The sequence below is a fragment of the Hemibagrus wyckioides genome, linkage group LG13 (assembly GCF_019097595.1).
Source record: "Hemibagrus wyckioides isolate EC202008001 linkage group LG13, SWU_Hwy_1.0, whole genome shotgun sequence".
Taxonomy (NCBI): domain Eukaryota; kingdom Metazoa; phylum Chordata; class Actinopteri; order Siluriformes; family Bagridae; genus Hemibagrus; species Hemibagrus wyckioides.
The window spans coordinates 3,598,143-3,625,968 of record NC_080722.1 but is presented as its reverse complement, the minus strand read 5'-3'; the positions used below and the strand labels follow the sequence as shown (position 1 = coordinate 3,625,968).

At 36.5% G+C, this 27,826-nt stretch overlaps 3 protein-coding genes across 4 annotated transcripts; 2 read left to right on the top strand and 1 right to left on the bottom strand.

Moving 5' to 3' along the window:
• The first annotated feature begins 4,505 nt into the window (after positions 1–4,505).
• LOC131364143 (hemicentin-1-like) lies at positions 4,506–5,953 on the top strand. Its single transcript, XM_058407244.1, has 3 exons — positions 4,506–4,893; positions 5,016–5,318; positions 5,574–5,953. Exons 1-3 carry the CDS (start codon positions 4,587–4,589, stop codon positions 5,660–5,662), a joined length of 699 nt encoding a protein of 232 aa, XP_058263227.1. The 5' UTR covers positions 4,506–4,586; the 3' UTR covers positions 5,663–5,953.
• Positions 5,954–11,593: 5,640 nt separating this feature from the next.
• Positions 11,594–13,297, top strand: LOC131364137 (hemicentin-1-like). Its single transcript, XM_058407232.1, has 3 exons — positions 11,594–11,981; positions 12,104–12,406; positions 12,709–13,297. The coding sequence occupies exons 1-3, from the start codon at positions 11,675–11,677 to the stop codon at positions 12,795–12,797; spliced, it is 699 nt and encodes a 232-aa protein (XP_058263215.1). The 5' UTR covers positions 11,594–11,674; the 3' UTR covers positions 12,798–13,297.
• A 707-nt stretch (positions 13,298–14,004) lies between these two features.
• shbg (sex hormone-binding globulin) lies at positions 14,005–27,344 on the bottom strand. Of its 2 annotated transcripts, none has more exons than XM_058405423.1 (8): positions 27,108–27,344; positions 24,979–25,070; positions 23,380–23,569; positions 17,824–17,985; positions 17,570–17,729; positions 16,857–16,990; positions 15,427–15,622; positions 14,005–14,599 (listed from the first exon to the last, which is right to left on the bottom strand). In XM_058405423.1, exons 1-8 carry the CDS (start codon positions 27,186–27,188, stop codon positions 14,436–14,438), a joined length of 1,179 nt encoding a protein of 392 aa, XP_058261406.1. In that variant the 5' UTR covers positions 27,189–27,344; the 3' UTR covers positions 14,005–14,435. The 2 variants fall into 2 exon arrangements, with proteins under 2 accessions (XP_058261406.1, XP_058261407.1); XM_058405424.1 differs by having other exon boundaries at positions 15,439–15,622; positions 27,108–27,343.
• Between the last annotated feature and the right edge of the window lie 482 nt (positions 27,345–27,826).

Sequence of the window (27,826 nt, the reverse complement as noted above, 5' to 3'; positions counted from 1 at the left end):
TTTTATTCAAGGCATCAACCACTGGACAAATACTAGAATGGATACCGTGTTATAAATCACTAGCATAAAAAACAAAGTTTACACAATTGTGTCTGTAACACTTTTCATAAAAAAGGCCAGAACTCATGCTATGCTTTTGCTACATCTGTGTGAAATATGAAAAACAGAACTTTTTCCTTAGAGATACTTGGAGCTTTCCAATGATATAGTCTGTTGAGATTTTAGGTTTATAAAATGATATTTAGTGTTTTTAATATGAAATAAAGGAGTAGGTGATTTATCTTCATGATGCTTCGCCTCCCCAAGTCACAATACTCTGGTACAAAAAGATCAAACTCAAGGTGTAGCACAACATCCCACAGAACTCAACACTGAATATAAATACACATTACTCAGTCCTGACTGCTTAGTAGACGAGATGCTCGAGGAATGGAAAATGGGTCAAGAGGGCCAGAGGATTTCAACACTGTTTTTTTTAAATTGTGTTTGTGTACATTTCCCCAGCACTAATGCTAAGGAGGCACTTTGTGAACTCTTGGGGCTACTATCGGAATGCTCATCCCGACGGATTGTTTATTATCTCCGGAGATTTCAACAATGCAAATCTCAGATCTGAGAAAATTTTCAAAATCGTTAACTGAGATCCCCACCACCAACACAGAGTGACCATTCTCCACTAAACACTGACGGGTCCAACATGGAGATCGTCAATTCCTTGGTGTTCACCTGGCAGAGAACCTCACCTGGTCACTCAACACCAGCTCCATCACCAAGAAAGTCCAACAGCATCTCTACTTCCTGTGAAGGCTGAGCAAGGCTTATCTTCCACCTCCCATCCTGACCACCTTCTACAGAGGGACCATCGAGAGCATCCTGGCAAACCTGAGTGAGAAAGAAAATATAATAAATTTAATGAACTCTTTTTTTAGTAACAAGACTCTGAAATGATGGGAGGAGTCAGAAAAACGATAGGATTTTATAAAGTTGCATACTATTTATGTGAATTAGTGTTTATTATTAAACAACATTACATAAAAATGCTCTTGTGAAACGTGTTATTCTTGCTTATCCTCTCTCCCTAATTAGCCCCTGATGTTTCTGGCTCAGCCCCTGATGTTTTAAATCCTAGAAACGCCCCTTGTACAGTCCATCAAAATTTTATCTTTTAACCCATCAGACCTATTTCTTTTAATTTTTATTGGATGTTATGTAATTTTACATTTTCCTTGTGACACTTTTTTCTCTCTCTTTTAGGAGGTGATAGAGAAGTCCAAAGCAGGAGAAGTCTCATGATCGAGTTCATTATTTTTTTCTCTCTTTTATTTATTTAAGACAGGCAAATAATACAACAATCAACACACACCTCTAAATTGATCAGCTGCTTGAATTTAGGGCACTAAAACTGTCTAATGGATGTTAATGCTGCAAGAATGATTTCTGCCAGTGGGAAAGCACCTTAAACGGGCTTTACATTAAGAATAATATTAGATTACTTTTAGATTTAATTGACTATAGACTTCTTATCTCAGAAGATATTATGATGTTACTTATTGACTTTTATAAAGTATTCAGTGATATTGAACAGGTAGAAGGTATTAAACATGATCAAAATCAGTGATTATTTTGGCTGTTTTTCTTCAGAAAGTAATTTAAACGCTCGATAATGGCAAACAATAAATACATGATTACAGAGAATTATTTATTTTGTTCATCTATCCTGTTTCCCATTAAGAACCGTGTTGAAATCACCGCCACAAATGACTTCCTTCAGCAGAGTTTTAATTATAATTGATTAATATGTCTTTCAACATTAAAAAAAATAAAACATTTAAAACATTCGGGTTTTTAATTTAATCTGCTTTACATCAACTAGAAGAATGATCCAACAACACTGATCAAGTATTCTGTGATTCATTACCGGTCCGGAAAAGGAGTCTGTTTAAATACCGCCACCTATTTACTGTTTTACTGAAAGCGGTGAAGGTTTAGAGAAGAAGAAGCGCAAATTTCCCCCTCTAGTTTTACTCGTATACCCCAGTGGGAGCAGCAATGTTTCCCGCCACGTTTTACACCTTACATTGTGAAACTGTAAGTTTTTTTTATTCTTTTCATGTTTGGTTTGTTAAATAATAATAACACTTAACAAGTAAATACGGCCAAAAAATTGTTATCGCTAGTTATCTTCCTGTGTAGTGATATTGTAAAAATCCGTATTTAACTGTTTTAAGAAGCTCTCAGTTATCTCATAGAGCATTAGTGATAAGTTTCTGTTTTTCTTTACAGCGCGTGAAATAACTCTGTAGGTCTGCTGTTCTGAAACAACATCATGAAGTGGTTTTTAAGTCCTGTCTTTCCTGTGATGAGTAAGTGATACTGTTTATAATTCTCTATAAAGAGAGCTGATAGGAAAGTCCACTACACACCACAGAGAAGTCTCACACCCTCTCTGTTTCTGTTCGAGTATTGTGATTACCAGACTGTAATACCAGAGGTGGGTAATGAATTACATTTACTTCGTTATATTTACTGGAGTAAGTTTTTTGGGTAACTTGTACTTTTAGAGTATATTTAAAGATGTGTACTTTTGCTCTTACTCAAGTACGTTTTTAGTAAAAAAAATTTACTTTTACTTCGCTACATTTGGCGGCGTTCCTTCGTTACTGTCAAATGTTAATAATTAATATGAGATTTTTAAGATAATTAGTTTATATGGCTTGTTCGCAAGTCTCGCGAGACTTTGGAGAGGCTGCTTCGCGAGAGTCTGTTACGGATCTCCTGCTTATGTTTAGCGCGTTTAGAGGAAGATGATGAAGCTGAAGCAGAGGAAGACGTGTGCGAATTAACGGAGGAAGATCAGCCATGACCTCAAGTTCAGTCTATGTTTTCACTCCAAGATGTCAAAAAGAATAGTTTCATAATGCGATGCATGCTGTGTTCACCAAAACCTACTGACATCCCAGAGTCCAAGAATTCCAGCTCCAACCTGAAAAACACGGAGCAGTGTCACAGTTAGGTCTATTTCAACACTATTAATGGTCATTTGGTAACTATGGGCACACTGACCTTATTTTAATACCAGATTTCTCACACTGTCCGAATGTTTTTCTTCATATGCCCTCTCGTGCAGGAAATGACCAATATCTTGTGAACCCTACAAACAGCACAGGTTGATGAAGAAATGTTCGTTCTAAAAGTCTGAACAATTTCACACCCATTTTCCACAAAACTAAATGTGAATGTGAAAATAAAGACAGAGTGAACTGTTAGAAAATCACCTGGGTGTGTTTGAGATTTTATTGCAAATGACAGGTCATGTAATGTTAATGTGCCCATCACTGGACTGAGATGTGGCCTTCACTGGACTGAGATAGGCTACTTTACTTCAACCTGTGTTTTATATAAGCAGAACATGGAGAGGTGTGTGAAAGCTCTTCAAGGAGTTTGAAATTCTGGGTTTTCGTTTCATATCAATCAGATCAGAAGTAACTAGCTACTTGAGGAGTTTTTTCATTGGATACTTTTTTACTCTTACTCAAGTAACTATTAAGATTGTTACTTTTACTTTTACTTGAGTAAATATTTCTATAAGTACTTGTACTTTTACTTGAATACAGATTTTGGATACTCTACCCACCTCTGTGTAATACACTGATGTTACCGCTAGAGATCAGATTCAGACCAGATTCCAGTTTCAGTGGATATCATCAAGAAATCTGGACTGTCCACTGGTTTGAAGGGGTTTATATTTGCAGTAATTCTTTGTGAATATTAACACATAATGTACAGTGATTACTACATTGATTAAATTTATAGTAGCATTTTATTCTGGGGACTGAAGGAGACACCGCGTTAATCAGAGTTTCTGTGTTTCATTTTGGACAGAAGGGAGATTCCTCCCATAATGTAGAGTTCACTTACAGTATGTATGAATTAATATTTTTCTCATGCAGGAATATCAATGAATTCAAGCAGCTGCTCAATTTAGAGGTGTGTGTTATATTAAGATAATGTAAAATTACATGACATCCAAAAATATTTAAGTCATGTTGGTCCAATAATCACACTGTAATGTCTTAGTGTTCACATCTAAATGTTTCATCAGTCTAATCTAAAGTCTAATCCAATAGTCCAGCTCCACAGTAGACCTGCCCTGTTTACTGAGATATTCTAGTTTCAGGTGTATACATTTCATTACACACAAGGTACTGATGGAGTAAAGTTCAGAGTATCACCTAAGCAGCAGTGTACATGTGCTTCTTTCAGAGAAAGTTGTAGTCACTAGTGTGAGATCTTTCTTTAACATTCTCAAAAGTCTGCAGTGTTTGTTTCTGGAACCTGGTGAGTTTTGTCCCTTGGTTCTGTTTGTTTAAACATATACAAACACAGCAATCACGCTCAGATCCACACCAAAACACTCAGGCCGAGATCACCTGAACGAGATCACCTGAACGAGATCACCTGAACGAGGATCGATTTCCAAAAGAAACAGCTGTAAATTCTGGACAGGAAACTGTTCTGACTGGAGTGTGTCACATGTTCAAAATGTCTATTCTGATCTGTTCTCTGATCTGTTAGTTTACCTGCTGATGGAGCAGTGCCAAGCCTTCATCTTCAGAGAGTCGATGGTGAATAAACCCCTGACCCTCCCGTGTAGCTGCTCAGGAAATTGTCCAGAGGTTCAGTGGATCCGCTTTGTTCCTGATGGAACCATCGTTGCTCAGAGTGGGATGTGTCCCAAACAACAGCATTCACAAAGCAGATATTCAGTGTCAGGAGATACAAGCAGAGGAGATTTCTCCCTGACCATCAGTTCAGTAGCCTACAATGATGCCGGCTCCTACATGTGCAGCTGTAATGGACAATCAGTTACTGAAGTAAAGCTGAAAGTTATCGGTAAGTGTGCTTGCTGTCATCAGCAGAAAATTCTGTCACTCTTAACATGTCTGTAGTAAAGTCTGACCAGCCACACTAAATGCTAAAAGTAATAAGGTGATTTGTTTCTGTTTACCCGGAAGTTCCGACATTTGTAAAGGCTTTGGAGGGGGAGAACGTCACCCTCCCGTGCTACGGAGACACTCAACATGACGTTAAAGATGTAAAATGGATGAAAGATGGACACAGGGTTCTGCTGTACACTCCTGCTAACAGATCGGTGACTACTGAAAGCAGATTTACGATGTCAGTAGAAGGCTTTCTAGAAGTTGATCTCTCTCTCCACATCAGTCCAGTTCACCCGTCTGATGCAGGATTATATCAGTGTCTCATCCATGATGAATCTCAGGACGGAGAACCAGGAGCTGTTTTACTGAAGGTAGAAGGTAAATGGATCTCTTATTCTAATGATACTTCCAGACCTTGTACACTGAAAGTTAAAGGTTTTGTTAAGTTACTGTGAACTGATTGAACATTCCAGTCTAGTGTTTATTTGTAAATGCAGTCCCACTTTGTACTGTTTTGTACTGATGTACTGTATAAAAATCCCTCTTAGTGTTGACGCTTCTACAGTTTCTCAGTCTATAGCTTTGAACGTTTCCTAATAAATAATCTAATTGTTGTTGTTGTTTTTTATCCAGGGCTACAACAATTCACAACCAACAACAGCGCTCAAGTTTCAGTACTGCATGTGCTACTAGGATTGTTCCTCATCATTTGCACTGTATGAGAAAGCAGAGACTGATCCAGATTTAATCCAAGATATGAATTAATATTTAGCTTTTATTTTGTTGTATTATTGTCCTGTGTGTTTAGTACTGAATAAAATTAAATTAAAATATTTTGAATGAGTATTTGAATATCAAGTAATCACACTAACGTCCAGGTCGTTTTATTTGTTAAAAAAGACTATGTCCACTAGATGGCACTAGAGTACACAAATTCTAGCTTGCATGATTCATTTAAATCTGTTTGATTCTTTTTTCTCGATTTCCTTCGATAAAGCATCATGAAGAGAAATCCCCGGTTTTTTTTCTTTTTCTTTTTTTGTTTTTTTTTTTTACAACAAAAAAGTACTTCATAAAAAGGATTATGTTTGGGTTATAAAAAGAGCCACTATATTAACTCGACTTAATGCAGTTGGGATTCAAGAGTCGACTCAGAATCAGATTCAGAATCGATTACTCACAGTGACGCTATTCGGAAATTTTGCTAGTCTGGAGATGTTCGACTTGAAAGACATCACAGCTAGAACTTAACGGTTAGAAGCTGTATTACACGTATATGTAATTAACATTGCAATGTTTATTTTATTAATTCTCGTTCCTGTCTTTCCATGAATTGTTGTGCAGAATCGACTCAAATGATTCAGATTCATTCAAATCAGAATCAGAATCAACTCTCATTTTGACCATCCTAGATCAGGTACAATGTCATTAGAGTATGTGGTTCTAAAAGAGTAAGATTTATTTGTATTTGTACTTGGGCTTGTTTCAGTCTTGACCTTTGATTTATTATAAAAAATATTCTTTGTGTTGTCTTTTCTTTTGCAAAATGTTTGTCAAGAAGTGAAACTGCTTAATCGCTGAGCAATGTACGAATGAAGCCAACTAGTTGATGTGAAGTGTAGACCTCAAAAAGGATTCGATTCTCTTGATCTTTGACTCTTTGACGCTTTCATTTGACTCTTTGATGCTTTCATTTGGTCCTGACTCGATCTCAGGTAGTTCTGGTCTTAGACTTACCTTCTACAATGCCGTTCTTGACGATAGACGTGCTTATTGTTTATCTATTTGTTATCAAATGTAATAAGACTAATGATTTTTAAAACTATTTTAAATACAAACTCTAAATAACACCATGATATAGGTCTTGTGGTACTACCGGCTGAATTTCATATACAGAGATCTGAAATTTGTAACACAAAAGCCTTCTTTTGTGTGAATTCTTGGGGAACTACAATTACTCATTTAGTGGCTCCAGTTAACACTGAGTGTGAATCACGCTGCCATTTTACCAAGCACATATATGAATATACCAAAAAAAAAATGTTTTGATAGACAACATGTTTCATCATCAGCATGGGTCATTGTTGACTGAAGGGCAGTTGATTACGATTTGATTTTACACCAAAACATACATTTAGATGCCCTTTTTATTCAAGGCATCAACCACTGGACAAATACTAGAATGGATACCGTGTTATAAATCACTAGCATAAAAAACAAAGTTTACACAATTGTGTCTGTAACACTTTTCATAAAAAAGGCCAGAACTCATGCTATGCTTTTGCTACATCTGTGTGAAATATGAAAAACAGAACTTTTTCCTTAGAGATACTTGGAGCTTTCCAATGATATAGTCTGTTGAGATTTTAGGTTTATAAAATGATATTTAGTGTTTTTAATATGAAATAAAGGAGTAGGTGATTTATCTTCATGATGCTTCGCCTCCCCAAGTCACAATACTCTGGTACAAAAAGATCAAACTCAAGGTGTAGCACAACATCCCACAGAACTCAACACTGAATATAAATACACATTACTCAGTCCTGACTGCTTAGTAGACGAGATGCTCGAGGAATGGAAAATGGGTCAAGAGGGCCAGAGGATTTCAACACTGTTTTTTTTAAATTGTGTTTGTGTACATTTCCCCAGCACTAATGCTAAGGAGGCACTTTGTGAACTCTTGGGGCTACTATCGGAATGCTCATCCCGACGGATTGTTTATTATCTCCGGAGATTTCAACAATGCAAATCTCAGATCTGAGAAAATTTTCAAAATCGTTAACTGAGATCCCCACCACCAACACAGAGTGACCATTCTCCACTAAACACTGACGGGTCCAACATGGAGATCGTCAATTCCTTGGTGTTCACCTGGCAGAGAACCTCACCTGGTCACTCAACACCAGCTCCATCACCAAGAAAGTCCAACAGCATCTCTACTTCCTGTGAAGGCTGAGCAAGGCTTATCTTCCACCTCCCATCCTGACCACCTTCTACAGAGGGACCATCGAGAGCATCCTGGCAAACCTGAGTGAGAAAGAAAATATAATAAATTTAATGAACTCTTTTTTTAGTAACAAGACTCTGAAATGATGGGAGGAGTCAGAAAAACGATAGGATTTTATAAAGTTGCATACTATTTATGTGAATTAGTGTTTATTATTAAACAACATTACATAAAAATGCTCTTGTGAAACGTGTTATTCTTGCTTATCCTCTCTCCCTAATTAGCCCCTGATGTTTCTGGCTCAGCCCCTGATGTTTTAAATCCTAGAAACGCCCCTTGTACAGTCCATCAAAATTTTATCTTTTAACCCATCAGACCTATTTCTTTTAATTTTTATTGGATGTTATGTAATTTTACATTTTCCTTGTGACACTTTTTTCTCTCTCTTTTAGGAGGTGATAGAGAAGTCCAAAGCAGGAGAAGTCTCATGATCGAGTTCATTATTTTTTTCTCTCTTTTATTTATTTAAGACAGGCAAATAATACAACAATCAACACACACCTCTAAATTGATCAGCTGCTTGAATTTAGGGCACTAAAACTGTCTAATGGATGTTAATGCTGCAAGAATGATTTCTGCCAGTGGGAAAGCACCTTAAACGGGCTTTACATTAAGAATAATATTAGATTACTTTTAGATTTAATTGACTATAGACTTCTTATCTCAGAAGATATTATGATGTTACTTATTGACTTTTATAAAGTATTCAGTGATATTGAACAGGTAGAAGGTATTAAACATGATCAAAATCAGTGATTATTTTGGCTGTTTTTCTTCAGAAAGTAATTTAAACGCTCGATAATGGCAAACAATAAATACATGATTACAGAGAATTATTTATTTTGTTCATCTATCCTGTTTCCCATTAAGAACCGTGTTGAAATCACCGCCACAAATGACTTCCTTCAGCAGAGTTTTAATTATAATTGATTAATATGTCTTTCAACATTAAAAAAAAATAAAACATTTAAAACATTCGAGTTTTTAATTTAATCTGCTTTACATCAACTAGAAGAATGATCCAACAACACTGATCAAATATTCTGTGATTCTTTACCGGTCCGGAAAAGGAGTCTGTTTAAATACCGCCACCTATTTACTGTTCTACTGAAAGCGGTGAAGGTTTAGAGAAGAAGAAGCGCAAATTTCCCCCTCTAGTTTTACTCGTATACCCCAGTGGGAGCAGCAATGTTTCCTGCCACGTTTTACACCTTACATTGTGAAACTGTAAGTTTTTTTTATTCTTTTCATGTTTGGTTTGTTAAATAATAATAACACTTAACAAGTAAATACGGCCAAAAAATTGTTATCGCTAGTTATCTTCCTGTGTAGTGATATTGTAAAAATCCGTATTTAACTGTTTTAAGAAGCTCTCAGTTATCTCATAGAGCATTAGTGATAAAGTTTCTGTTTTTCTTTACAGCGCGTGAAATAACTCTGTAGGTCTGCTGTTCTGAAACTACATCATGAAGTGGTTTTTAAGTCCTGTCTTTCCTGTGATGAGTAAGTGATACTGTTTATAATTCTCTATAAAGAGAGCTGATAGGAAAGTCCACTACACACCACAGAGAAGTCTCACACCCTCTCTGTTTCTGTTCGAGTATTGTGATTACCAGACTGTAATACCAGAGGTGGGTAATGAATTACATTTACTTCGTTATATTTACTGGAGTAAGTTTTTTGGGTAACTTGTACTTTTAGAGTATATTTAAAGATGTGTACTTTTGCTCTTACTCAAGTACATTTTAGTGAAAAAGTTTTACTTTTACTTCGCTACATTTGGCGGCGTTCCTTCGTTACTGTCAAATGTTAATAATTAATATGAGATTTTTAAGATAATTAGTTTATATGGCTTGTTCGCAAGTCTCGCGAGACTTTGGAGAGGCTGCTTCGCGAGAGTCTGTTACGGATCTCCTGCTTACGTTTAGCGCGTTTAGAGGAAGATGATGAAGCTGAAGCAGAGGAAGACGTGTGCGAATTAACGGAGGAAGATCAGCCATGACCTCAAGTTCAGTCTATGTTTTCACTCCAAGATGTCAAAAAGAATAGTTTCATAATGCGATGCATGCTGTGTTCACCAAAACCTACTGACATCCCAGAGTCCAAGAATTCCAGCTCCAACCTGAAAAACACGGAGCAGTGTCACAGTTAGGTCTATTTCAACACTATTAATGGTCATTTGGTAACTATGGGCACACTGACCTTATTTTAATACCAGATTTCACACACTGTCCGAATGTTTTTCTTCATATGCCCTCTCGTGCAGGAAATGACCAATATCTTGTGAACCCTACAAACAGCACAGGTTGATGAAGAAATGTTCGTTCTAAAAGTCTGAACAATTTCACACCCATTTTCCACAAAACTAAATGTGAATGTGAAAATAAAGACAGAGTGAACTGTTAGAAAATCACCTGGGTGTGTTTGAGATTTTATTGCAAATGACAGGTCATGTAATGTTAATGTGCCCATCACTGGACTGAGATGTGGCCTTCACTGGACTGAGATAGGCTACTTTACTTCAACCTGTGTTTTATATAAGCAGAACATGGAGAGGTGTGTGAAAGCTCTTCAAGGAGTTTGAAATTCTGGGTTTTCGTTTCATATCAATCAGATCAGAAGTAACTAGCTACTTGAGGAGTTTTTTCATTGGATACTTTTTTACTCTTACTCAAGTAACTATTAAGATTGTTACTTTTACTTTTACTTGAGTAAATATTTCTATAAGTACTTGTACTTTTACTTGAATACAGATTTTGGATACTCTACCCACCTCTGTGTAATACACTGATGTTACCGCTAGAGATCAGATTCAGACCAGATTCCAGTTTCAGTGGATATCATCAAGAAATCTGGACTGTCCACTGGTTTGAAGGGGTTTATATTTGCAGTAATTCTTTGTGAATATTAACACATAATGTACAGTGATTACTACATTGATTAAATTTATAGTAGCATTTTATTCTGGGGACTGAAGGAGACACCGCGTTAATCAGAGTTTCTGTGTTTCATTTTGGACAGAAGGGAGATTCCTCCCATAATGTAGAGTTCACTTACAGTATGTATGAATTAATATTTTTCTCATGCAGGAATATCAATGAATTCAAGCAGCTGCTCAATTTAGAGGTGTGTGTTATATTAAGATAATGTAAAATTACATGACATCCAAAAATATTTAAGTCATGTTGGTCCAATAATCACACTGTAATGTCTTAGTGTTCACATCTAAATGTTTCATCAGTCTAATCTAAAGTCTAATCCAATAGTCCAGCTCCACAGTAGACCTGCCCTGTTTACTGAAAGATATTCTAGTTTCAGGTGTATACATTTCATTACACACAAGGTACTGATGGAGTAAAGTTCAGAGTATCACCTAAGCAGCAGTGTACATGTGCTTCTTTCAGAGAAAGTTGTAGTCACTAGTGTGAGATCTTTCTTTAACATTCTCAAAAGTCTGCAGTGTTTGTTTCTGGAACCTGGTGAGTTTTGTCCCTTGGTTCTGTTTGTTTAAACATATACAAACACAGCAATCACGCTCAGATCCACACCAAAACACTCAGGCCGAGATCACCTGAACGAGATCACCTGAACGAGATCACCTGAACGAGGATCGATTTCCAAAAGAAACAGCTGTAAATTCTGGACAGGAAACTGTTCTGACTGGAGTGTGTCACATGTTCAAAATGTCTATTCTGATCTGTTCTCTGATCTGTTAGTTTACCTGCTGATGGAGCAGTGCCAAGCCTTCATCTTCAGAGAGTCGATGGTGAATAAACCCCTGACCCTCCCGTGTAGCTGCTCAGGAAATTGTCCAGAGGTTCAGTGGATCCGCTTTGTTCCTGATGGAACCATCGTTGCTCAGAGTGGGATGTGTCCCAAACAACAGCATTCACAAAGCAGATATTCAGTGTCAGGAGATACAAGCAGAGGAGATTTCTCCCTGACCATCAGTTCAGTAGCCTACAATGATGCCGGCTCCTACATGTGCAGCTGTAATGGACAATCAGTTACTGAAGTAAAGCTGAAAGTTATCGGTAAGTGTGCTTGCTGTCATCAGCAGAAAATTCTGTCACTCTTAACATGTCTGTAGTAAAGTATGACCAGCCACACTAAATGCTAAAAGTAATAAGGTGATTTGTTTTTGTTTACCCGGAAGTTCCGACATTTGTAAAGGCTTTGGAGGGGGAGAACGTCACCCTCCCGTGCTACGGAGACACTCAACATGACGTTAAAGATGTAAAATGGATGAAAGATGGACACAGGGTTCTGCTGTACACTCCTGCTAACAGATCGGTGACTACTGAATGCAGATTTACGATGTCAGTAGAAGGCTTTCTAGACGGTGATCTCTCTCTCCACATCAGTCCAGTTCACCCGTCTGATGCAGGATTATATCAGTGTCTCATCCATGATGAATCTCAGGACGGAGAACCAGGAGCTGTTTTACTGAAGGTAGAAGGTAAATGGATCTCTTATTCTAATGATACTTCCAGACCTTGTACACTGTAAGTTAAAGGTTTTGTTAAGTTACTGTGAACTGAGTGAACATTCCAGTCTAGTGTTTATTTGTAAATACAGTCCCACTTTGTACTGTTTTGTACTGATGTACTGTATAGTCAGTCTCCATGCATGTCAGGTAGCGTGTTAACATCCAAACAGACACAAAAAATCCCTCTTAGTGTTGACGCATCTACAGTTTCTCAGTCTACAGCTTTGAACATTTCCTAATAAATAATCTAATTGTTGTTGTTTTTTATCCAGGGCTACAACAATTCACAACCAACAACAGCGCTCAAGTTTCAGTACTGCATGTGCTACTAGGATTGTTCCTCATCATTTGCACTGTATGAGAAAGCAGAGACTGATCCAGATTTAATCGAAGATATGAATTAATATTTAGCTTTTATTTTGTTGTATTATTGTCCTGTGTGTTTAGTACTGAATAAAATTAAATTAAAATATTTTGAATGAATATTTGAATATCAAGTAATCACACTAACGTCCAGGTCGTTTTATTTGTTAAAAAAGACTATGTCCACTAGATGGCACTAGAGTACACAAATTCTAGCTTGCATTATTCATTTAAATCTGTTTGATTCTTTTTTCTCGATTTCCTTCGATAAAGCATCATGAAGAGAAATCCCCGGTTTTTTTTCTTTTTCTTTTTTTTTTTTTAAACAAAAAAGTACTTCATAAAAAGGATTATGTTTGGGTTATAAAAAGAGCCACTATATTAACTCGACTTAATGCAGTTGGGATTCAAGAGTCGACTCAGAATCAGATTCAGAATCGATTACTCACAGTGACGCTATTCGGAAATTTTGCTAGTCTGGAGATGTTCGACTTGAAAGACATCACAGCTAGAACTTAACGGTTAGAAGCTGTATTATACGTATATGTAATTAACATTGCAATGTTTATTTTATTAATTCTCGTTCCTGTCTTTCCATGAATTGTTGTGCAGAATCGACTCAAATGGTTCAGATTCTTTCAAATCAGAATCAGAATCAACTCTCATTTTGACCATCCTAGATCAGGTACAATGTCATTAGAGTATGTGGTTCTAAAAGAGTAAGATTTATTTGTATTTGTACTTGGGCTTGTTTCAGTCTTGACCTTTGATTTATTATAAAAAATATTCTTTGTGTTGTCTTTTCTTTTGCAAAATGTTTGTCAAGAAGTGAAACTGCTTAATCGCTGAGCAATGTACGAATGAAGCCAACTAGTTGATGTGAAGTGTAGACCTCAAAAAGGATTCGATTCTCTTGATCTTTGACTCTTTGACGCTTTCATTTGACTCTTTGATGCTTTCATTTGGTCCTGACTCGATCTCAGGTAGTTCTGGTCTTAGACTTACCTTCTACAATGCCGTTCTTGACGACAGACGTGCTTATTATTGTTTATCTATTTGTTATCAAATGTAATAAGACTAATGATTTTTAAAACTATTTTAAATACAAACTCTAAATTACACCATGATATAGGTCTTGTGGTACTACCGGCTGAATTTCATATACAGAGATCTGAAATTTGTAACACAAAAGCCTTTAGACAAGCTGGATAAAGTGGGATGTTTTATTCAATTTTGTTAGAAAACACTCATTAATTATCTTTCAATCTTCTGTGACCTGAACACGGTATGAACACAAAGGAAATAAAGCACAAAACAACAAGGCAGGTTAATGTCCTGGGATGAATTTATCATGTGATAATGTAACATGACTATTATTTGTTAGAAGGATATTTACTTCATTGACAGATGAAATAATCTGAAGCAATGAGTTATGACTTAAACTAAATCATGAGTCTAGGATTTTAAGGATGGGGGTGGCAAAGGTGTGCCAGCATGACACTTCTACTGTAATGATGTAGGATTTAGTCGAACTGGAATGATGATGTAACTGAATTTAATTTGTTTGGTGGAAGCTGGTTGGTGGAGGTGTGGCCACGCCCCTTTTCTATGATTGACAAACAGCAGCTCTGATGTACTAACTCTCCGTGAGTTCATTCACTGCTTTTGAAGGACAGCTGTGTGATGAGATAGACGTGTGCTTGAAGGAAGCCTGATCGAGATCGATGTCTTGTCCCTGAATCAGAATTTTTTCCAAACAGCCCTGGAGGTGGTGCGAGCTCGTCGAGTCCTCACTCTCACCTGAAAAAGTGTGTCACATCATACAAAATGCCAACAACCTCATAATGAAGCTCAGAGTCCATGCAGAGCTATATTCTTAGATATATTAAAGGTTATAGTGTATTATATTAGTATTAATATTATCTTTCTGGTAGTACTAACCACTCATGTCTTCATAAAATCTTTACAGTTTACCCGGATGTTTCAGATCAGAAATCTAGTCACCTTTTGTATGTCCATATCTACATAAATATATCTTTTTTTAGTTTATTTTTGGTGATTTTTTTATTTTTTATTTTAACGCTCACAATTTCATTTCAATTAATAGAGGATTTTTTAAAACCATAAAATACTGGTTTCAAAATTATTGGCATTTTCCATATGATTCAATATAACGTTTTAAAAAAGAATTATTCCTGTTTTTATTATGTCTATTTTTTTTTACATTATTTAATTGGAAGATTTTACGGTTATGTGCAGTGTCAGTTTTATACACAAAATGTTATATATTTTATATATTTATTTACTGTATATATTTCTTAGTTTTCTGTAATGTATTATTATTTTATTATTTTTTATTTTTAGACATTTTTGATGACTTGATTTACCACCAAATTTACTTCCTCAGTTTCTCACAGAACAGAAAACGTATTTAATTTGAAATAAAGTTAATATTTTCTCTTTTTATTGGAGCTCACAGAAAGGCAAAGGGATAAAGAAAAGTTAAAAAGAATTAGGAAGGAAAGAATGAATTGACCCTGATATATAATATGTATATATATATATATATATATATATATATATATATATACATATATATTAGTTGAGGTAAAAGGTGATGATTTTACCGGTTGCTTTACCTGGCACTCCACCGAACGCTAAGCTCATCCCTTCCTTCCACCTCGAGAGGAAGTCGATACTTTCGTTCTCCAGCGCGGTCTCACCGTTCAACTCCAGGGAATGTTTGAGTAAAGTCAGCGTCAGCTTGGTGGGGTCAGCAGCGTTGCTCGAACCCGATTCTTCCTTCAGCTCCACGGCGAAGGCCTGGATCACAGAATTCAGTAAAGTACCTCTTACTGAAGTGCAACTTATTCAGTCTACTGTGAATCTATTGATAACATATACAATGATTAGACTTTCAATTAAGAACTTCTCTTCTCTTCTCTTCTCTTCTCTTCTCTTCTCTTCTCTTCTCTTCTCTTCTCTTCTCTTCTCTTCTCTTCTCTTCTCTTCCCTCCGCCCCTTCTCTTCTCTTCTCTTCTCTTCTCTTCTCTTCTCTTCTCTTCTCTTCTCTTCTCTTCTCCTCTCTTCTCTTCTCTTCTACTCTCTGCCCCTTCTTTTCTTTTCTTTGCTCCTCTCCTCCACTTCTCTTCTCCTCTCCTCTTCACCCTGTCTCGTCTCTTCTGTACATTTCTCTCCACCCCCCACCCCTTCTCTTCTCTTCTCTTCTCTTCTCTTCTCTTCTCTTCTCTTCTCCTCTCCTCTCCTCTCCTCTCCGCCCCTTCTCTTCTCTTCTCTTCTCTTCTCTTCTCTTCTCTTCTCCGCCCCTTCTATTCTCTTCTCTTATACTCTTCGCCCCTATTTTTCTTTGCTCCTCTCCTCCACTTCTCTTCACCTCTCCTCTCCGCCCTGTCTCGTCTCTTCTCTACTTTTCTTTCCACCCTTTCTCTTCTCTTCTCCTCTCCTCTCCGCCCCTCCTCTTATTCTCTCCACCTCTTCTCTTCTCTTGAGGTTGTGTGGATTTGGGATCATTCACACATTCTACAAGAGTATTAGTGAGGTCAGACTCTGATGTTGAGATGGTGAGGAGACTCCAGTTCCAGTTCACCCAGAGGTGTTCAGCGGGGTTGAGTCAGAGTCAGGGCTCAGTGCAGGACACTCGAGTTCTTCCACTACAACCTTAACCTCCATACCATGTCTTCATGGAGCTGGCTTTGTGTTATACACAGGGGTATTGTCATGCTGGAACAGTGTTTGTAGTTTCAGTTTAGAAAAATTTTAAACAGTACAGAATACAGAGATATTCTCTATAACTGTGTGCGTCGGGGGGCACATACTTTTTGTGGAAACACAGTGAATGAGTTACAGAGTGAGATAATGGAAGGGATGAAAAAGGATGGACTACAATACAACACACCTAAACATGTCTTGATGGATGTAAAATAAAAGAATAAGTAGCAGCACATGGAGGAGGTTCCTCCTTAGGTTCCTGCCTAATTATGCCTGGTTATGAAGGATCTCCTGCATGTTAGATAATTCTCATGGTGAGCCATCATACCCTGTTCTCCTTTCCCTTATCCCTGGGCAGAATGTACTGGAAATCAAGGCTCTGAAGACTCAACAAGGTCCCATGCCACGATCCGTACACCTCAATCGTAACGCCTCTCTCTTCTGTCTCCACTCCGGGAAGATCTGCAGCAATACAGAGAGAAAATATTATTAACAGCACAACCCTCTAACACAGCCAGGAGTCGAAGGGTTTTAAAAAAGGAATGTGTATTGTGTACTGGGTATAAAAATAAAAACCCCAAAAGTTTCTAAATGATATCAGTTTAATAGTTTGCATCTGCCTTTCTGAATGTGTTTTTTTATAACTTACATGTTTAAACTTTAATAGCCGCCTCCAAACTCTTTACACCGTGGCTCATTAATTAATTTAAACTAAGTGTCATTTTAACTAATATTTATCTGCAAGAAAAAAATTAAAAAATTAAGCTTATCTGAAACAATATTTGATGTGAATTCCCATTAATAATGAAATATGATAAATATAAATATGGAACAATATAATTAAATATAAAAATTATTAAAAAAAATATTTTTTCACTATAGAATACACTTAATGTATTATTATTCATCATTTCAATGAGTAGAAATACCTTTTTTTCCCCTTTATTTTTCTGATTTTTAATCAGTTTTAATCCCTTGGAACTGCGTTTTAAATACACAAAAGGTGCTTTACAAATAAAGTGACCGACATTAAACACCCACCAGATGTATTAAACAGAGCTAATCCACTTCCAGGAAAGTAGCTGCCTTTCTTGATCTCCGGAAAGCAATGCAACGGTTTCCAGTCCGGCTCTGCATCCCAGGGAGTGCTCAGGTTCAGCCAGGTTCCTGCCCGTATGCATGCATCCATCTCAGGATTAAACTGAAAAGCAGGAGCGAGGAATGAGCTCACAGAAGCGAAAACCTTACACCAAAATAACGAAGAAGAACGAGATATGTAACGTTGTCTGACTGACAGGATGCAGGAGCCTCTTTGGATCCACCAGCATGCCTCCCAGAGCCAGGCGTATTTTCCCGGTCAGCACGTCTTCTGTCTGATCCGACTCCATTCCCACCACCAGCTCCACCTTGTTGTTGATTTCCACAACCACATACTTCCCCTCGCTTCGCAACTCCAGCTGACAAAACAAAGGATAAACAAATTCTTAAAAAGTCAGACAAGGTTTCAATACAGAATAGACATTTTACAGAATGCACTGTAGTAAAAAGAAACATTTTGGCACCTTCTATTGTAATCAACAAAAATTTCTTTAATAAGAAGTAAAACAGATCAGTTTGGTCTTGCATCAAAAATTTCCTTTTATTTAACACAAATAGAAATTTTCTAAAAAAACAAAAACAAAAACAAGAACAAAAGTGTGTCATAAGTCTTTTCATTCTTCATAATTGCATCACATCTTTTCACTTCTTAGCTCTTTCCTGTAAGGAAGTGGAGAAGGGATGCCAGAAACACCCTGCAACCTATAAGGGAAATTTGACCATATTGTAGGTTTCACTGTTTGTGTAATGGTAACAGTGAGGATCGAGCTAGTTTAGCACAAACCACAACAAACATCTTCTTCTGCTTCTTTTGGCTTTTCCCTTCAGGGGTCTCCACAGCGAATCATCTCTCTCCACTTATCCCTATCTTCTGCATCCTCAACACTTGCACCCACTAGCTTCATATCCTCATTTATTACATCCATATACCTCCTCTTTGGCCTTCCTCTTTTCCTCCTGCCTGGCAGCTCCATGTCCAACATTCTCCTACCAATATACTCACTCTCCCTCCTCTGAACATGTCTAAACCGTCTTAATCTGTCCTCCCTAACTTTGTCCCCCAAACGTCCAACATGAGCTGTATTCCACACATCACCTGATGGCTCATTATTGACTTTCATACAAGGATATTGTTGACTCTTTAACACGAGGAGGATAGAAAACTTTACTGCTCATTAAACTATCGTCATCATGATACACAAGTACAGGACGTTCAGCCATTTTGTCACTCATTCGCATTCTCAGCTGGTTACCACGGCAACAGTTTGGTTGTGTCTGAATGCGGTGGCCTCAGAGTAACAAAACATTAAATAAATACATAACAGAGTTTATTTGCTTTTATTTTTTATTTTATTAAGCTATTTTATAAATTAACATTTTAGTAGTCTTTATTGTATGATTTATTGTTTGTTGACAGAAATGAAGATATACTTGTGTGTCCCCGCTAATCGTTTCTTGCTTCCTTCCAAGAAGGAAGATGTAGATTTTGTTCCATATACAGTACACAGGCGCATAATAGCGTCTGTTTTCCATACGGTTTCCTGGTTGTGACCCTTGCCTAGGGCCTGCGTCTGTTTGAATGATTATTAATCCCACTGTGTTGATTCTTGCTACAGACTGTTTGTCTATGACCTTTGGATTCCGTCCAGCATCCCTCTGAGCGCTCATCATCCATCTCAGCTCACAGGTTCACACACAATGTGCACTGGAAATTTTACAGGCTCAACTCTGTGATGTGGGAAACCTGTGTGTGTATGTGTGTGTGTGTGTGCCTGTGTGTGTGTGTGTGTGTGTGTGAGAGAGAGAGAGAGAGAGAGAGCAGGGGAAAAAGTTGCGTCATATTTGGATTAGATGACCCAAATACGTATGATTTAAGCTTCTCATCAGAGAGAGCTAGATGTTCATCTTCAGTTTCTGGACAGAGAGCGTGACATAGTCCATTTATCCCTGAGCTTCTGGAAGCAGAACAGGACTGAAGTCACACAGCTCATTAACATCGATTAAAAAGAAAACATACTGATGACTATGTTCATAATATTTGTTTTCCATAAAATGATTTGGAGTGTGAAGTGTACTTTCAGGTCTTTATAACACGACACACACATTTTTGAAAGAAATACTGCGGGATTTATATATTAGAATTATATTAAATCCTAGATGACATGCCTATTAAATTAGATGACATAGAAGTTTCTATAAAGTATATCTCTATTTTACCATCGTGGATCTTCAATCTGTAGAAAATTGTTTTTGTTTGAACTAAAAACACATTCCTGCAGTACCAAGAAAGTCATATTACTTTAACTGTATCAGCATCTTACAGAAGAAAGCTATTAAATGCCCTTTACCCATGTGCTTTAAAAATTATATTAAACGCTATAATGCCAAAATGAAGTGGTTATTAATTAAAGCTGCGTTTATAACACTGTTATAAAGCACTATGCAGGATAAATGAGCTACACCTTGTGTTTCTCAACCTCATCCGGACTTTTTGCACAGCTCACTTTGCAAAACTGCACTAAAAAATCTGCACACAAGCAACACTATGATAATATTTATCACCTTATCAGTCATTGTATTCATATGCTATATTTATTATATTTTATATATTATTTATATTTTAAATATTTATTATTTTTTATATATTGATGGACCGGCGACCTGTCCACGGTCTACCCCTGCCTTTCGCCCAATGTGTGCTGGGATCCAGCAGATCCCCGTGACCCTAATTAGGAATAAAGTGGGTATAGAAAATGGATGGAAGGATGGATATTTTATATATTTATTATATTTTATATATTTTTACTATTTATTTTTCTGTTTATTTTTTTGCACAGCAAAAAAGTTTTATTTCCTTATTATTTTATTTTATTTTTAATTCCATTTTTGACTATTTATTTTACCTAACTTAAAGCACTTCATTGCATGTCATACCATGTATGATTGGAAAAAATAAAAATTTCTATTTGAATTTCATGTGAATTTGATTTTGCACGACTAAAAATGTTCCAAAAAAATGTGTAAAATTCCTCCCTTTCACATAAAGACAAAATCACTTAAAAACTTCTAATGTCACCTGACAAACACTGACATAAGACTGTCATGAGTTCTTCAGAAATGCTATAGAATTAAATGGCTTATGAATGTGCTATAAAGTGCTGTGTTGGTAACCATTAACCCTTGGAATTAATAGTTTAACTAATTGAATAATACTTGTAGTGTGTATCTTTTTGCTGTTGTTCTTGATGGATTTATTGTTAAACTATTGGAGCTAAAATTGGTATGATTTTGAAGTAAATCTCAAAATTAAGGAGCTCAGATGGTTCATGGCTCAGGTTGATTTCAGTCCAAACAGTTAGATACTAACCATGTTTATTTTTTAAGATTTAAAACATAGATAGATAGATAGATAGATAGATAGATAGATAGATAGATAGATAGATAGATAGATAGATAGATAGATAGATAGATAGATAGATAGATAGACAGATATACAATACACAAGAGCGTTTCATTAAAGAAGACATTCTAAAAAATCCACTGGATTTTCCAGATGTTCCAAATTTTCCAAATTCAGACTGTTTAAATCACCGAAAGTTAATTTCTGATAATGTGCATCACTGGTTTCTCTTGAGGTTTATGAAAACAGAATAGAAGAAGATGCATTTTAACGTAGATAGACAGACAGATGGACAGACAGACAGACAGATGGATAGATGGACAGACAGAGAGACAGACAGACAGATGGATAGATGGACAGACAGACAGATAGATAGATAGATAGATAGATAGATAGATAGACAGACAGACAGACAGACAGACAGACAGACAGACAGACAGACAGACAGATAGATAGATAGATAGATAGATAGATAGATAGATAGATAGATAGATAGATAGATAGATAGATAGATAGATAGATAGATAGACAGATATACAATACACAAGAGCGTTTCATTAAAGAAGACATTCTAAAAAATCCACTGGATTTTCCAGATGTTCCAAATTTTCCAAATTCAGACTGTTTAAATCACCGAAAGTTAATTTCTGATAATGTGCATCACTGGTTTCTCTTGAGGTTTATGAAAACAGAATAGAAGAAGATGGATTTTAACGTAGATAGACAGACAGATGGACAGACAGACAGACAGATGGATAGATGGACAGACAGAGAGACAGACAGACAGATGGATAGATGGACAGACAGACAGATAGATAGATAGATAGATAGATAGATAGATAGATAGATAGATAGATAGATAGATAGACAGACAGACAGACAGACAGACAGACAGACAGATAGATAGATAGATAGATAGATAGATAGATAGATAGATAGATAGATAGATAGATAGATAGATAGATAGACAGACAGACAGACAGACAGACAGACAGACAGACAGACAGACAGATAGATAGATAGATAGATAGATAGATAGATAGATAGATAGATAGATAGATAGATAGATTGATTGATTGATTGATTAACAGATTCCATGTTTTAAAACATTTCATGATTTTCTTAATAATTTTTACATAAATGAAAACCTGAAGTCTGTGCTAAGAAAAACAAAAACAGGATAAAAAATTGATCCATCCTCCAATAAAGCCCAAAGCTTTAAAAAAAAGAAGAAAAGAAAAGAAATATTTATTTATTTATTTATTTATCATCTGTTTGTTTGTTTATTTGTTTGTCTGTTCAGGTTCTCCTGTATGTTGAGTTGATTTGATCTGTAGCTCCGCCCCTGGCTGTGTTTCAGCAAAGCGGAACCGGCTCTTATTGTCTAGGTGAAAGGATAACTTTCTTCTCTTGCCAATAACAGGCTTCTTTTAAGTCGTGCACATGGAGGAAGGAAATGAACGTCTCTTCCTATGAGCAGTAGTCTGAAAAGATGCAGTGCCGAGAGAACACACGTCTTCATCTGCACGCTGGACATGTTGTGTGTTGGACAGTTAACCAGTAGGTGGGAACTAAAACTTAAAGATAATGTCTTTAAGCTTGGATTCATATTCGTAATTTTCATTATGATAGTTAGACTGTTATTCTCAGGACATTTTTTGGGAGATTGTTTGCGGTTGTTTGTCTTTTTCAGATGGATATAAGGAATAATTTTTACTGTCATGGTTTCCATGTCAACAAGAACCATACAGAATGTTTAAGTGTATGTTAATTTCAGTTATGATCCTGTCTCCGCCCACAACAACCCAAAAATAAATAAGATTTTTGTATGAGTTTTGTGTTAGTTCTTGATTACTTTGTCTGTTTATATTCTCTTGTGTTTTTGTTTCTTTCTGATGTTGTCAGTAGTTTTTCCTCATTTCCCTCGCTTGTTTTTCCTGTTTCTTGATTATAGCCTGCTCTTTGATTAAAGCTCTCTGAGTGTTTTGACCCCCTGACATGCACTCACTATAATTCTCGGATTAATTACATGCTGGTTTTCCCCACTTGCGGCCTGTCTGTCAATCCCTCTACGTCACATTTACTCCTGAGATGGACGACTACACATTAAATCCGCTTAAATTTCCTAAATTAATAATTAGAAGGTTCATTTTTAGACTATTCTCCTTTCGGAATTCATGTGGGTGCCAATAATTGTGACACACCCTTTAAAAAAACCTTAGTTGAATATTCACACTGTATTTATCCTTTAATCCACATGTGTATATAAAGTTATATAAAGTTTCCTGTTCATTTCTCCCTTTAGATGTTAGATAATAAGATTTATTAGAAGACACTGACACTGACGTCTTACCTTGTGCCAAACTCCGTCGTTCAGTTTCGGTCCTCCTTTCACACTGACCAGGATATTCGCTTTGCCGATCTGCACTTCAGGAATACCATCGCGGAGAGAAAGCACAAACCAGTCCTGACCCTCTTTGGTGTCTCCGTAGAAGACGATGCCTTCAGGATCGAGGGTTCGGAACTCAAAGGTGGAGGTGATGCTGCAGGGGAAGCCACACATGGAATATCACCTGCTGTTGGATTGTCTTTACATTTACAGCTACAAATCACAGGTGTATATACGGTATACACACATTTTTGTATAAGATATGATGTAATTTTTAGGCAAAAACGTGAGTGCTAACTGCCAGCAAAAGTTAGGATGACAGGCAAAATCTCCAAAAGAACTGTCACATCCTTCAAGACAATCTACAAGCCAATTGCCATATAAAACGACACATGTATCTTATACTACTGATACTGACAAACAAAAAGGTTTACTATGCCAAATATTGACTTTTTGTTTAGTTTAGCGATAAATCTCTTAATCCAAGTGTCATGGACTGCTGGACATTTCTCTCCCAGAACACCAGAGGGCGGTCTGGCAGGGTTTCGTTTATGTTATTTTCACATGTGGTTCTGTTTACGTTGTGTTTGCACATATCCCTGCCCCGTCTGATCCTTCCTCCCTTTATCTGCCTCTGCATACCATTCCCTTATGTCTAATAATTACCATCCCGATATATACCTGCTGTCTTGTGCTTGTCTTTTGCAGAGTCCTTGTCTTTTTGTAACTGGTTTTGCCTCCTCATTTCTGCTGTTTGTTATCTTGTACTTAGTTGTCCAGTTTTCCCTAGTGTTTCCATGTATTTACTATTTTATTAATAAATCCACCATTTCTCATTTTATCCTGCATTTGGGCCTGGATTTTTTTTCCAAAGGACACACCCACTCCTGACACCAAATTTTATTTTATGTAGAAAACGTTTAAATTATTTTTTAAAGGCATCTTTACTTAACCACATAATTACCTAAGAATATATACACAAATTAAAATGTGTAATATTTCTTAAAAATCGTGTTCGATTGCTGATATGGAGACGCTTACAGAAGGAGTCTCCAGTGTCGCTGGTTTCTAACAGATGGGATGATTAGGACAGAAGGAACAAAGTTTTATAGATGAGGGATTACCTAAAGTTAGGATTTTTTGGACATTTAACATTACTGTATGAACAGATAGTACGTGATATGATGTGTTGCAATGTATTTAATAGAAACTTGTAATTATTGGTCATTTTCTGAGGTAAAAGAGGATTAAAAAACACTTGTTATAGAAAAATAATCGACTTTAGGGTGTAAACAGTAACTATAGCTATTAAAGCACATGATAGATAACATGTAAGTTATTCTATCTAATGTTCTAGCTAGTATAGTTAGTGTATACTCAAACTAGCTAGCTCTCAGCTATTTAGCAATTATTTCTGCAACTTTATCACTATAAGTAGTTTCATATTAATGTCTAAAGATAAAGAATTTCAAAATAAATTAATAAATTCAATAAAAACACTTATAACAACATCACTTTCAAAAGAAAAACCCAAATTATCCTGTACAGATCCTGCAGACTGACCTGGAAATGGAGGAGAGATTTGCAGAAATGTTCATTAAAGGCTCCCAGGCTGTTGATTTGTGTCCAAGGTTGATGACCTCACTTCCTGATAGCTTAGACAAAAGAAATCTGTTAGTCACATGTGCATGGGCTCATGCAGACTTCAGGCTTTGTTGTATACTCGAGAATCTTTTCTAAAGCTCTGGTATTTTTGGTCTTTACTATGAAATCTCTTTTACATAAAAAATGATTCAACAAGCATTACGAGCGTCTCTGAGCGGATATATACGTGACTACGGTGAACAGCTCTCTCCATGTTATACCTTTCATAACTAAAAAAAGTCCTTGACCTGTTTAATATGTTTTATAGTAATGTATAGTAAGGTCTGGTGCTGGAGGTGGCATGAAGGTGAGTTCAATAAAAAGTGATAGATCGTTTTTTTCTAGAGGAATCCATTAACGAATGGAAGAGTTGCACGGAATGAAATGCAGGTTATGTAGAAACATAAAAGGTTTGCGATAAATAATGCATTTAAAAAAAAAATAACTTATTTGGTAGATAATTTTATCCGAGGTGACTAAAAACTATGCAGAATATGCTGAATACTAATTACACTAATTACAGCCCCAATATCAGTAAAAAAAAATCGATTTTTGTATGTAAAGTATATTTATTTATCTGTAAGTAGGAACACTGAAGGAAGCAGGATTACATCTTGGATCAGATACCAGTCAGGATGGACTGGCAAAATCCTTCAGGGAGGTCAGGAACAAGCCAGGAACCCTGGAGAACCAATTTGCCTTTGGTGAACATCTTTGTCTAGAGTTGTGGCTGTGCTATATACTTCCTGTTGTTTAATAACGGATTTAATATCGCTCTGGATGAGATGGTCTAATGGTTAGAACTTTTGCTTCACACCTTAACACATGTGCTTCAGGGGTTTCCTCAGGGTTCTCCGGTTTCCTCCCTCAGTCCAAAGACATTTTTTAGGATCTTTTAGGATGATTGGCATCTCTAAATTGTCTATAGTGTGTGAATGTGTGTGTGTGTGTGTGTGGGTTTGTGCAAGTCTGTCTAGAATAAACGTTGGATGTATGGATGGATGAATGGATGGATGAATGGATGGATGAATGGATAGATGAATGGATGGATGAATGAATGATTAACACTTTGCAAACTTCATCCAGGACTTGTTTTAATAACTCCTTGGTCTTCATGATGCTGAGGTCTTCCAGAAAAAAACATCCATAAAGATACGAACCTGCATTTCCTGTACAGAACCTTTAGTACTCTTTAGTGCACGAAGAAACTGAAGCTGAATGTAATCTAATATACTGGGATCATGTGACTCTTTAATTGCTCACACAACGACTCTATTCAGCTAATTATGTGACTTTTCATAGAAACTGGTTGCGTGAGAGCTTCAGAGTTTTTTTTTTTTTTTTTTTTTGAGTTATTTTTAAAAGAATCTCACTGAATTCCAGCTCAGTTCCAGGTTGGAACACTAGGAGTTTAATAAATAATTTATAGAACAGTAAATTAAAAGGTTGTGGGGTCTGGGAAATCAGAAGGTACTGAAAATTCAGCAGTGATTCAGTGTAATTCAGCTGCATCATACAACATTCCTAAAATGCATACATTTAATATAATATCACAAATAATTTTATGTAACAATTTTCTTTAAATATTATGGGGTTTTTTCATAATTTTTTAAAACTTCAGTATTATATCAAATTCATTTTTTACTCAGGGTGAAAAAATTTTAACCTATAAAAATCATCTTAATATGCTTGAAAAATTTGATAAATTTAAAAAAACTACATATATTTATGCATGAAAGGGTTAACTCTGGAAGTTGTTTCTAAGTTTATTCACACCTCATTGGTTATAGAAATGGAGATTAAACAAGAATAGAAAGATTCCTGGATACAAAAAGCAACTTTACAATAAAAATTACATTTTTAAAAAATTTACATTTACAGTGAAATTATTTAAAAATTGCTGCAAAAGTTGTTTACTTTTTTGTCATTTGAAAAAGCAACACTGATCCTGAACTGTAACATCTGCATTTAATTTTCACACACACACACACACACACACACAAGCAGGAACAAGTTTCCATGTAAAAAAAAAAAAAAAACAGACTGACCTTTACTGCTGAAACCAGGCAAAGCCAGTTGAGGTTCAGGCAGAACCCCAGGAACACGCTCACTCTCCTCAGGTAGTCCATTCTTCAGCTGACCCTGAGCTGGACAGAAGAACAATCCTGGGCTGAAGAAGGAGCTCGGGACTGCCGTGAGCGCTTATTAAATTCACCGATTGTGAAACGGCCGAGGGACTAACGGCTGACTGACTTTACTCTGGGACTGAGGTGCAGCTCTGAGAGATCAGACAACAGTCGTATTTACATCACGCATCGATCTGTTTGTTTTCGGCGGGATTGGCCGAGTTTCTGCGCGAGGCCACTGATGAAAAATGTGTCCTTAGGAAACCTGTGTTGAATGTAAATGCTGATCTGTTTTTTCTTATATAATGAAAATAACTCTGCTGATGTGATGGATGGGAAGGAACATGCAACATCCTATAAAATAATCATCTGTCATCAGTTTTCAGTCAATGGTAAAGACACTTTAATGACAATGGATCATCTCTTATGGAAAAATCACATAAACTGTACAAATGAGGCTTTTCGACGTCTCTCATGATCTGTTACAAACACTGTTTTCATAAAGCATGATTTCTGCACATAAATTGTATATTGTGATGTGTGATTCTTTACACGAACAGGCAGGGGCCTTTCTGTGTGGAGTTTGCATGTTCTCCCCGTGCCTGTGTGGGTTTACTCCGGGTACTCCAGTTTCCTCCCAC

Bases quoted from the DNA above. Each gene is read 5' to 3' on its own strand.
- LOC131364143 (XM_058407244.1), top strand. From the start codon at position 4,587: ATGGAGCAGTGCCAAGCCTTCATCTTCAGAGAGTCGATGGTGAATAAA. The intron at 4,894-5,015 runs GTAAGTGTGCTT...TTTACCCGGAAG, and splicing joins AGTAAAGCTGAAAGTTATCG to TTCCGACATTTGTAAAGGCT. The intron at 5,319-5,573 runs GTAAATGGATCT...TTTTTTATCCAG, and splicing joins TGTTTTACTGAAGGTAGAAG to GGCTACAACAATTCACAACC.
- LOC131364137 (XM_058407232.1), top strand. From the start codon at position 11,675: ATGGAGCAGTGCCAAGCCTTCATCTTCAGAGAGTCGATGGTGAATAAA. The intron at 11,982-12,103 runs GTAAGTGTGCTT...TTTACCCGGAAG, and splicing joins AGTAAAGCTGAAAGTTATCG to TTCCGACATTTGTAAAGGCT. The intron at 12,407-12,708 runs GTAAATGGATCT...TTTTTTATCCAG, and splicing joins TGTTTTACTGAAGGTAGAAG to GGCTACAACAATTCACAACC.
- shbg (XM_058405423.1), bottom strand. From the start codon at position 27,188: ATGGACTACCTGAGGAGAGTGAGCGTGTTCCTGGGGTTCTGCCTGAAC. The intron at 25,071-27,107 runs GTCAGTCTGTTT...CTTTTGTCTAAG, and splicing joins GCCTGGTTTCAGCAGTAAAG to CTATCAGGAAGTGAGGTCAT. The intron at 17,986-23,379 runs GTAAGACGTCAG...TTGTTTTGTCAG, and splicing joins ACGACGGAGTTTGGCACAAG to CTGGAGTTGCGAAGCGAGGG.